The following is a 12,020-nucleotide window of genomic DNA, read 5'->3' as shown; positions in this document are numbered from 1 at the left end:
TTCTTTTGAAGTACGGAACCCTAAAAACCGCACTTATAGTATAAAAATCAAAAAATACCTACCTAATGTTTTTATAAAAATTAGGAATTTTTTACTTATACCCACAATTTATTATTATATTATTATATTATTATATTATTATATTATTATATTACAATTCTAACAATTATTGTTAAACTATGATTAATTGATAATTAATGCTTTCCAAAATCCTTTAATTTATCTTAAGCTCGAGTTCTCGATTAACTTAAGCAATAATTTACCAAGTACAGATAATTAGTGGCGTACGTAAGAGTAGGGTTCTGAGGTTCTGACTCTACCAGAAATTATTTCCTTTTACAAAAAAAAACTTACTATAACTAATATAAAAACTGTTTAAAAAAAAAAAAATGTAATTTATTTACTCATGTAAAACCCTATAACCGAACTAAAATCCTGTGACTGCTGAGATAATCACATTTTAAAAGTATATTATGGTTAAAACACAAGTTTTTAATCGTTTGGACCTTGATAGGTATTAACTATTAATCAAATGATTATACAATATGTGTCATGTATACATGAAGCGCCGCATATATATATTATATATAGCGCTATCATGTTTCAATGTTTGTCGAAATATCGTCATTCATCTAACAAAAGTCGATGCTCATAAGCCATTATTGACAAGTTTTTAATTTTTCATAGAATCTTACATTATTTTTTAGTTAAAATGGCTAATGCAAGTATAAACAACGAAAAGGATAATTTAACTTCAGTACTCTATGGTATTAGAGATTTACGACTTGTTAGTATAATTATCATTTCAATTACCTATTTACAGAGTTTGCAATAGATAATATGTTTGATTGGTTTAAATATTTATTTTTTTCTTTTAGGAACAACGGCCGATACCAAAACCTGGACATAATGGTAAAGATTTAAACTAAAATAATTTCCTGCCAAATAATATATTGTAAATTAACTTTGTAGAAGTATTATTGAAGATTCAACGTGTAGGAATATGTGGTTCGGATGTTCATTATTTAGTACATGGAGCCATAGGACACTATATAGTTAAAGAGCCGATGGTTATTGGTCATGAAGCCAGTGGAACTGTAGTGGAGCTTGGAGAAGGTGTAGAAAGTCTTAAAGTTGGTTAGTAGTTAGTATGAATCAAATAAATATGAAGAATTTTCAAAAATGTATGCATGTGGTATCCGTATGTCTTCATTATAGGTGATAGAGTGGCAATTGAACCAGGTGTACCTTGCCGTATGTGCCAGTTTTGCAAAGTTGGCTCATACAATTTATGTCCCAATATGAAATTCTGTGCTACACCACCTGTAGATGGAAATTTGACTCGTTACTATGTCCATGCTGCTGATTTTTGTTATAAGTAGGATTTTCTTTATAAATATTGATTTTTTTGCTTAAAGTACATAATTTATTGTAAATTAATAGGTAACTAATTACTAAACATTTAACAACCTATTGATTATTTTTGTATAAAATCTTGGTTTGATTAGTTGTTGGAATAGTAATTTAAAAAAACAGACTTTTTGATCGATTGCCAATGTTATTTTGTGTAATAGCTAATAGGTAGATGATTAAAATATTGATTTAGTATTTATATTTGACTACCTAATTATTATTCATTTGTATAAATTATATATATTCATTTTTAGATTACCAGATCATATATCTTTAGAAGAAGGTGCCCTATTAGAACCACTTTCTGTTGGAGTCCATGCTTGTAAAAGAGGAGGTGTTAAAGTCGGTTCTACAGTATTAATTTTAGGAGCTGGACCAATTGGTTTGGTTACATTGGTTACTGCAAAAGCTATGGGGGCTACAAAAATTTATATAACGGATCTAATAGAATTTCGATTGAATATGGCTAAAGAAATGGGAGCTTACAAAGCAATTAGAGTAAATAAAGGAGATTCAGATGAACAAGCAATAGAAAATGTTAGAAATGAGATGGACAATGAACTTCCAGATGTGACTATCGATTGCAGTGGTTTTCAACAAACAATCAAAATGGGAATAGAGGTAAACATTAAAATATATTTTATATTTTTTGTAGACTGAGTATTTGACCAATACAATTTTTGCTGACATTAATGATGCAAGAAGTTGCAATAGTTGCATTATTTTATATAATATAGTATAGTGTCTTGCTGATCTTGCTCAGGGTGGCCTGTCACAAATTAAATGTCAGTGAACTTACTCCTTCTTAAACTACTTTAAATTATGTATACGTCACAAACTAATAACACGGTTATTTAGACTGTTATTACTAAGTTGAAGTGTAAAATATAGGTCTAAAATTGTATCTATGTACAATAACTATTTTATTTTTTGCAATTAATGGTAACCCTATTTAAACAAACATAAGTTTTTTTGTAAGAGCGTCTTTAAAATTAAAAATACTCATCTTTAAAGTGTACATCTTCGAGTATAGGATTACTAAGGTATAACATTTCAGAACCATGAGTGAAATGTGATCAACGCTTGGCTTTTGACCATTTACATACACACTGATATTACCTTTTAGTAATGTTGCATACTTGATAAACAAATTATTATATTTTAGCTTACAAAATCTGGAGGAGTATTAACAATTGTTGGAATGGGAGCATCAGGCATTGTTCAATTGCCATTATTCAATGCATTATCTCGAGAAGTAGACATTAGAGGAACTTTCCGCTATGCTAATGAGTATATTATCAATAGACAAATTACTTAAATAGTTCAGTCTTATGATATTTATTAATGGCTATAATTTTGTTTTAGTTACCAAGATGCATTGGCTTTAATATCCTCAGGAAAAATAAACATAAAGTCATTAATCACTCATAATTTTAAAATTGAAGAATCGTTGGAAGCTTTTAAAACAGCTGAAACTGGGATTGGAAATGCAATTAAAGTTATGATACACTGTAATTAGGATATTCAAGATAAATTAATAATTGTTTAATATTAAACCTTTATTACTTATTTACTTTGTAGCAAAAAAAATATATAGAGAAATACTTAAAGTGTATTTTTGAATTTTGAATTTGATTGAGTTAAAGTGTACTTATTCTGTAATAGAATTATATACTTTATTGATTCACAATATTTTTTTAATATGAATGGATTTGTTGAAATGTTTAAAATGAAAACTACAAAATAACATGAAAATACCCTGCTTACTGCAGTATAAAATATTGAAAAATATTTGATACAAAGGCACTCTTATGATCAATGACTCATAAATATATATTTTTGTAAAATCAAATCTATTTTACTTCTATTGATAGAAATCAATAGTATTTCATTTCAATTCAACTTACAATTTTTTCATCACTTTTTAACTTTTTTTTGGCAATTTAAGAACCAACAGCTAATAAGCATAACTATTTTTAAATTTATTTTAGTAATTAATTTATATCGTAATTATTACTTTTAGGACAAGCAAATTTGATATTTATACATTGTTAAACTATTAAAAGCATACAAAAAAACTGTAATTGGTGGACATTTTATCAAATTTATGATGAATTTAAAAAAATAGGGGTTTAGGTTTTATCATGTTATCCCTAAATTTATATCATGATTTATATTTAATATAATGTGAAATTTAGTGTCATTGACAAAGTTATTATTGATATTATCCAAGTTTGTAGTTAACAAGAATATCAAGAAAAATAGTTTTTCTGTACAAGACTATTTTATTTATTCAGAGACAACAAAAAACAAGTTATTGTTACAACAGTTAAATATAAATATAAATATGTCCAAACAGATGTTACAAACTATAATAATTATTAAATTTAAAATTAAAATCTCACTCATTATTTGTCACATTTTCTTCACTTTTGATTTTTACATTTTAACAGGTAATAAATTAAATTATTTTATCAACAAAATAGACAAGGTAGTTATTAAAGTTAAAGTAATTTTATTGGAATGCATAATGCTGTTTGAAGCCACAAAATATGTTTTTTAACATACAACTCATTACTTTTTAATAATTTAGTAGAAATTCTCTTTTCATTATTCATTATTGCTTCTTTAATACAGTCAATTTTATAAATATTAACTAATAAATAACATAAAAACCTACGGTGATTCCATAGAGATTCATGACTTTGATACATCACAATCAGATCTTCATTAAAATATAATTCATCTAAAACAACATAAATTGCTTCACCAAAATAGTCTTCTGATGGTCTCAAAAGTTTATGCCTTTCATCAGGATTAAAAAATCGCAAAAGAGACTTGGATGTACAACACTCTAGATGCTGTAAACACCTTTTATCGGCAACTAAACATTTAAGCAGTCGTTGTCTATATTGCATACAACTATGGTCAGATACATGTTCACGGCACCAAATTTTAGTTTTTTCCCACTGAAGAGAAATCAAGGAAAAGTTCTCATGTTCAAGCGATTTTTGAATAAACCAAAAACAATGATTCCATGCATTGTAATTACTTGGATAGCCAGCAGCAGCAGTTAATCCTACTGTCAACTCATTGAGAACAACATCATTACAGCTAAAATCTAAAGATATATAAAAAAAATAAAAACAATTAATAAATGATTTTGTCCAAGATAAAATACAATTTGTTAAGTTATGATTTAATTTTAATTTAGATACAAAAGTTATTATTGACAATGTATTCAATGCAAAGTCATAGGTTAGGTTAGGTGAAGTCAAAATATACTAGTTAAATATAATAAAAACTATTGATTGTATCCATTGAGAACGTAATGGGCAATGGCCAATGAGCTAAAATATTTTGATTTATTCAATGTAAAAGTGTTGTACCCGAGGTGCATGTTTCTCAAACTCATAATTTACGTTTGATCAACATAATATGATACTATGATATTATTTTATTTCATTAAAATTGTTATATATTGGAACTAACCTAAAATATTATCAATAAGATTTTTATACCATATATAATTTTTTTTTTTTTTTTTAATAAATATTTACAAACTATAGCTTGTCAGCTTGTGTATAATAAACAAATGTGATAAATACATAAATATGAATTAAATAACATAACTTGATTATTTTGAGGAGGAAGACAATTATATATTGATAGAACAATATAAATTGTTATAAACCTTCAAAAAATATTATATTTTAAATAAATCATAATTAGTATAATACATGGGTCCTACATGAGCATTTACATTAATAAATTAATTTATAACCATAGGAATTACCTTTTAAAATGTTAAAGAATATCCATCTTCTGTAATTGAATATCTCAGCACATTTTGGTTTAAATGTCAAAACAACAGCTGCAAATTGTAATTCATCATCTGGTTTCAGATATCCATCAAGAACTAATTCTCGTCTCATATTCCAAAATGTTGATACTTCAGGATTTAACAATAGAGCAGATGTAAGTAATGTTATTGTTTCATTGGACACTAAAAAAAACGTTTATATATTCATATAAAACACATACATTTTTAAAATAATCAATATTAAGCAATAAGTTTATTAAAAATTATTCGTTAAATAAATGTTACCTTGTCGTTTTAATCGTTTTCTTACAGAAACAAGTCTTTGATAAACATATTCATACACATGGCGTACACACCACGATTCTAGACCTAAGCAATGGTCTATATATATTACTGGAGATTTATTTTGACTTTCTGGTTGGATGACTAGGTCGAATTCTTTCCTAAAACGTTATGGTATGCGAAACGATTATGATTTTTCAAAACATTTCTACACCATAAAATTGAATTGGCTAATACTCACAAATTAGTATCACTATTGACTATACTTTGGATTTCCGTAATGATGCGCTTAGCTGCTGGAAAATTATCATCTACATCCATAGTTTTTAAGTTATAAGCACATAATATATCAATTTTAAAATGCTAGATTATGAATAAAAACAAATTTGAAATAGGTTAGAAATTCAATGAAAAGAATAATAGTTAATAACAATAACAGTAACGTAGAGTATAGAATAAGGACCCAAAGGTCAAATTTGCAATTTTTTACAATGAACAGTTCTGTTTTTTATACGCCTTTTTTGATATCAATTTAATAAATCATTTTGACATTTTGTTTGTTAACAGTGTTAAGCACGGCGGCACCAAGGTTTATAGATAATAGAATAATAAATAATAACAAAAACAGTATAACACCATTGAGTACACCATTACTCAATATTTAACACCAAGGTTTATGGGTACAACACTGTGACAATACATATCGCCATCTAGACATCTATAGAAATTTTTGTTTGTTTACCCATGGTTTGTACGGAATATAATTATTCATAAATTACGTTAAGTTTTTAGGTTATAAAAATTCGAAAGTCATATTTCTATAACAATTAACAAGTAACATTACATTTGCAATTTTTCATTCTATAGTTACTGAAATACTGACTGCTAACAAAATACAATTTTGATTTTGGAGTTATTCTCAATCATTATTTTCTAACACAGTGGACATACAATTGTGTAATCTGTTTTCTGTGTTGCTTTTATCAGTCGTAACTGTAACATCACAGGTAATAACTTTCTCGTATATTTTATAATATCTTTACGGAAAAGACAGTAATGGCTGATCCTCGTATTAAGACACTAAAGATCAAAACTGGAGTAGTGAAAAGATTAACAAAAGAAAAACTTATGTATATACAAGAAACAGAACAACAACTAGAAAAGGTTGAGAAATTGAAAAAGGCTGGTGAGTCAACAATTATTTTCTATTTTTATTTGATATCAACTTTAGTACCATACTTAATAAATATTTAAAAGTAATATTAACCTAGGTATTATAACTTAAATAATAAAAATGATTTGAAGTATAAACAAGAAATTTATTGTGTACAATGCATATTATATATTAATGATAATATTTTTTCAAAGCCTATGTTCATGATTAAATTCGCAAGGAAATTGAAAATTGAAATTTTTTTCTATGATTTGGTTATTTTCCTAGTATAGATACCTACTATTCTTAATCGAAACAATATTTCTGATTTTAAAAGCAAGTAACTAGGTAAATAGTATTAATTTAAAGAATTTTGTTTTAACAGTGAAAAACAAAAGTATATCCTAATTATAATTAAATGTTTTGTTTTCAGTTAAGTTACAGCAACCACTTGCCACTTTAGGTAGTTTCTTTTAAAGATTTTAATTTATCATTAAAATTGACAAATTAAAAAAAAAAATATTTTAAGTTATAGGTATTTGGAATATTTTTCATTCATATCAACTTAGTATGATGTCCAAACAAATTATGTTTTATATCTATATTTTTTGGGTCCTTTTTTATGAGCATTTCATCTCTTGAGTTGAGTTATCCTTTAATAATGGGTACAGTATATTTATTCTAGTGTACTCTTGGTTTATTTTTTTGTTTATGTGTATGATGAGTGGTTTTTATTCTTCTATTGGATAACTCTGGTTGTTAATTTGTATTAATGTTAGATTTACATTTTTTCTTGGGGTAAATATTTTTGTTTAGATTTTGATTGGATTTAGCGTTAGCTTCTGTTTTGAGAACCATTGGGATTACTCATCTAGAGAGTTTTGTAAGTCTTTTGTAGAAGTAAACTTCTAAACTTCATAAACTTAGTTTTGTATAATTTTAGCTGTGTCATCTTTTAATTTTTAAAATAAGAAAAAATTTGTATTAGTTTTAATTGGTTTTTATAACTTATATTAAAATCTTACTAGTTAGTTACAAACCTTATTAAAATACCATTCAAATAATTTTTCTAGTTCTTAAGAAATGCAAAAATCACAAACGATTTTTGTTCTTAAAAAAATTATGAATATAAGTTATATTAAGTATATTATATTTCTAATATAACAAAGTGTATGCTGTTTAATATATAACTTTATTTTTATAGGAATTGACGAGAATACTTTTAAAAAGCAAGAAGAAGTACTTAGGGAGTCACAGATGATGATACCAGACACTCAAAGAAGATTAAAAGCTGCATTTGAAGATTTGAAAAGTGTTATAGCTGATTGTGAAGAACTAAAAGAAGAAGAAGATTATTTAAATGCTCAAAAGTTTTTAGCTGAGGCTGAAAAAGAAATTAATTAATTAATTAATTTCTATAATTTACTTTTTTTTTTTCATTTAAAACACTAACATTTTTTCCCTTAATTAAAACTGTTATTCAAACATTTTTTTTTTAAATTATTTTAAAATGTCTGAACAAAATATTCATAATAACATACATTCTGAGGCTAATGCTAATAATTTCTGGCTAACACAACCTCCACCTTCTTTTTCTCAGCCTCTGCCACCTTTTACGCAGCCTCTGCCACCTTTTACGCAGCCTCCGCCCATCCAACCAATGTATAATTTAGATTATCAAATGCCTTTTAACCACCCACATCTATCTCCATGCAATCAGCCAGCACAAAACTATTATATGCCTCATGGTGGCAATATTAATAATCAATACTATCAAGACCAATATGTACCTCCTAATCAGAATATAAGCAATTTATTTTCATCTCTTCCGGACAATATTGATGAAGAATACATCCTCCAATATATATGTCCTATACCAAAAGCTTTAAAAGACGAAACCAGTATTTGGATTGAAAAGTGGTTAGCCAGCAAAGAAAAAAATACTACAATTAAGAATATAAAATCAACATATATAGTAGAGGTAAGCTCCCAAAATAATTTTTATATTTACCAATTATTAATTTAAATTTATTTTTAGATCAACCAAATTAGCAATTATGTAAAAGAATGTAAACAATTATTAGAAAACATGTGTAATAAAAAAATATTTATGGAACAAAATGTATCAACTATGTCTGAATCCGAGTGGAAAAAGGCTTGCTCTGATTTAATCTTAAATAAAGTAAATAATATATAAATAATAGAAATGATTAAAACTAAAATTAACTATCATGTTTACTTTCTTTTGTAGAAATACATAGATACCATACTAAAAAAGTTAGACTTTGATACTGATACAATGTCTGAATTAAAATTTCGATTAGCCAAAAGAAAAAAGAAAAGGAATAGATTAAAGAGGTTTAAATCTAATCTAAAAATTATAAAAGCTCAACAAAAAGATGAAATAAGAGAAATAAACAGAAAGATTGATGCTTGGCAAAATACATTAAATGAAAATATATTACAAGAAAAAAGAGTAATAATTTTCAATCATTTATTTATTATTTATAATACATCTTTATTTTATTTTAGGTTAATAAAACTAAAATTGAAGCCAACATTGTCTTGAAAGGAGTTAGAGGAAAAATCGAAGATGCTAAAAATCAGTTATCATTGTTAGATAATTTAGAAAAATTAAGAAAATGTAGACTTCAAAACTGTGTTAACAAAAGAAAAAATCCACTTCTAGAAAATTCCATAAGTATATAATTGTAAAATGAATAAATAAATTGGTATACATATTATTTATATTTATTTGTATAGATAAACTAAAAGTACTTTGGCATCAGAAATTAACAGACTACAATAAAGAAGAAGAAGAATTGAAAAATATGCTTACCGAAGCTGAAGCAAAAAAACATGAAAAACGAGAAATTGAAATTCAAGAAAAGTTTGCAGAATGGGATCATATTCTTTTTGGGCAGAATTTTAGTTCTCATGAAATGGTGTTTGATAACTATACATTCCTTGAAATACGGTATTATTATTATTATTTGGTTTTAAATATTCAAAAAATAATTTTATTCATTTATTATAGGAGAGGCTGGGATAAATATATTGTTGATGAAAATAAAATATCAGCATCTAGCAGTATTCCTTTAGGTTGGATTTTACCAGTAGTACCTTGTAATACTGATTGGGCTAAATATTCCAATAACGCTAATATATTGTGATAAATAATTGCACGTATAAATTTAATAAAAATTGTTGTTTTTTAATCTGTTGTATACGTTTTTATAGCATTTTATCATTTTAACAAATCCCAAAATATATGATAATTCTCCAAGTATGCTAACCCTTATCTTTCCTTTTAAAATGAATTAATTAAAATTTTGATTTTTACAGCTTTTAAATATTCCTCTAGTGTAACTTCCATCTTTTATATTTTTATGAAACTATTTTAAAAGATTTGTAACCTTTATAAATACATTTAATTAGTCATAAACTACTATTATTATTATTATTTGGTTACATTATTATTAAGAAAACAAAAAATCTAACAGTATTTAAGGTAAACTTAATATAAAAACTGAACAATATAATTCCCTCTTGGAATCTTGTGAATTTTGGATTTATTTAAATTGTTTGTTTATATTCAAAAGAATACAATATTTTTAACGATTTATAGGGGAAAAAACTTAATCGATTTGTTTAAAAATACTTCTAATGATAATGAAAATTAATAAAAGTATGAATACCTGATGATAATAATTTGGCAATATCCTATAGCAAGAGTCTAATATGCTCCTTATTCAGACTAACATAAAAATAGCAACACCAGTATAAATTAATTTTTTTTTAAATCAATATGAATTTGAAGACAATATGACATCAATTTCTGTTGACATTTTCGATATATTTACAACTTTCTTCTTTTATAATTTTTATTATGATATTTGTAAAATAGCAAAATTAATCAAATGTAATGTTTCTGAGTAACACGTACACTTATAGCTCAAAATTATACTTTATACATTTTTAAATTTGGAATTCTTGATACATAAAACAAATGTATAACTAGCTCTTCTATTTTTATCTGTACAAATGTTGTAAGTCCTCTTCATGACAAAATAAGATTTAGCTCATGAATGTATTATAAAAGTCATTAATGAATATTAAACAAAAATATGCTGAATAACTTTATCTGCCCAATTTTTGGTCAAAAATTATTCCATGGTTAAAATACCTGATTTTAAGAGAACGCCATTATAACGAGTTACCTTCATCTTAGAAATGTTAAACATACCAACAAGCCAAAAAAGTGTTTTGCGTAATACAATTACAGCTATACTCCTGTATTTATTGTAGAATTACCAAAATTCCACAACGTAACAAAGGGGAAAATGTTATCTGTATCCATTGACAACAGGTGGGGAGCTATTTGGGAAATTTGCCCTTGATTTAAAAAAAAAATTTTATCAAGAAAATTATAAAAAAAACATATTTTGAGTAAGAAACTTAGTTTTTACTTTTCATGACGTTTTTAAAAACTAATGAGAATTTATTACTTTGAAAAGTTTTAACCCCCCAAAGTATCAACTATATATATTATTCTCTTTACTATCAAAAATTAATAATTATGTTTTTAAGAAAATCAAAGCATTGTAATGTCTCAAAAGATGATAACAGACAAATAAATACATTCATTGCTCCACTCAATCTAAGGTATGAAAAAATAACATAATTGCAATATAAATACGTACAAATTGCAAAATTAAAAATTCAGAAAAACAGAAACATAAATGATAAAATTAATTTCATGTACCGAAAAATAAATAATATATTTTATTTAAAATGTCAATCGTATGACGGAATAAAGGTAAAAATATTTTGCTGGCTAAATGGCTTTTCAGTTCTATATTGATATTTGGCAAAGACATCTGCAATTCAATTTTCAAGGTATATAATAGTACCAAAATAATATCATGATACATTTATACATGTTTTAAAAATAATAATGATAAAAATGTGATCTCATACGAATATACTGAGAAGGTACCTTTTAAACAACATTGACGTAGTTCAATACACACACTTATTAAAGGACAATGATTATTAAGTACCAATTATTATACTATTATCAAGAGATTCTAATGAATTGTTCACCCACATCAAAAATCGGGACATCAGGTAATTAATCTTATTAGTTATTCCTATTAGCTAAATATTATAATACGTTCTATAGGAAATGTATATTAATAATATTTTATTATACATTTTTATCAAATATCATCAGACAATGACTAAACCACGGAATGAGATATATCTTACTCTTTGTCCTAGATCACCAATTACATCTTAAGAATATCTTAATTCGTGGGATTAACATATATTATTAATATATGGCTG

General features: G+C 25.6%; 4 protein-coding genes across 4 annotated transcripts; 3 read left to right on the top strand and 1 right to left on the bottom strand.

Moving 5' to 3' along the window:
- Positions 1–588: 588 nt before the first annotated feature.
- On the top strand, positions 589–3,028 carry LOC107167379 (sorbitol dehydrogenase-like). The gene is made up of 7 exons (XM_015516404.2): positions 589–787; positions 879–912; positions 973–1,137; positions 1,219–1,378; positions 1,668–2,034; positions 2,579–2,703; positions 2,779–3,028. Exons 1-7 carry the CDS (start codon positions 713–715, stop codon positions 2,930–2,932), a joined length of 1,080 nt encoding a protein of 359 aa, XP_015371890.2. The 5' UTR covers positions 589–712; the 3' UTR covers positions 2,933–3,028.
- An 880-nt stretch (positions 3,029–3,908) lies between these two features.
- temp (protein prenyltransferase alpha subunit repeat-containing protein tempura) lies at positions 3,909–6,103 on the bottom strand. Its single transcript, XM_015516794.2, has 4 exons — positions 5,760–6,103; positions 5,522–5,679; positions 5,210–5,419; positions 3,909–4,534 (listed from the first exon to the last, which is right to left on the bottom strand). Exons 1-4 carry the CDS (start codon positions 5,837–5,839, stop codon positions 3,918–3,920), a joined length of 1,065 nt encoding a protein of 354 aa, XP_015372280.2. The 5' UTR covers positions 5,840–6,103; the 3' UTR covers positions 3,909–3,917.
- A 252-nt stretch (positions 6,104–6,355) lies between these two features.
- Tbca (Tubulin binding cofactor A) lies at positions 6,356–8,117 on the top strand. Its single transcript, XM_015516804.2, has 2 exons — positions 6,356–6,704; positions 7,876–8,117. Exons 1-2 carry the CDS (start codon positions 6,575–6,577, stop codon positions 8,073–8,075), a joined length of 330 nt encoding a protein of 109 aa, XP_015372290.1. The 5' UTR covers positions 6,356–6,574; the 3' UTR covers positions 8,076–8,117.
- A 64-nt stretch (positions 8,118–8,181) lies between these two features.
- LOC107167636 (uncharacterized) lies at positions 8,182–9,889 on the top strand. The gene is made up of 6 exons (XM_015516786.2): positions 8,182–8,652; positions 8,710–8,853; positions 8,923–9,147; positions 9,204–9,372; positions 9,435–9,648; positions 9,709–9,889. The coding sequence occupies exons 1-6, from the start codon at positions 8,182–8,184 to the stop codon at positions 9,842–9,844; spliced, it is 1,359 nt and encodes a 452-aa protein (XP_015372272.2). The 3' UTR covers positions 9,845–9,889.
- The last annotated feature ends 2,131 nt before the right edge of the window (positions 9,890–12,020 follow it).

This window comes from Diuraphis noxia, unplaced genomic scaffold (assembly GCF_037042655.1).
Source record: "Diuraphis noxia isolate RWA-SAM2 unplaced genomic scaffold, SU_Dnox_SAM2 contig0003, whole genome shotgun sequence".
Classification (NCBI taxonomy): Eukaryota; Metazoa; Arthropoda; class Insecta; order Hemiptera; family Aphididae; genus Diuraphis; species Diuraphis noxia.
This window is presented reverse-complemented; position numbering and strand designations above follow the sequence as displayed.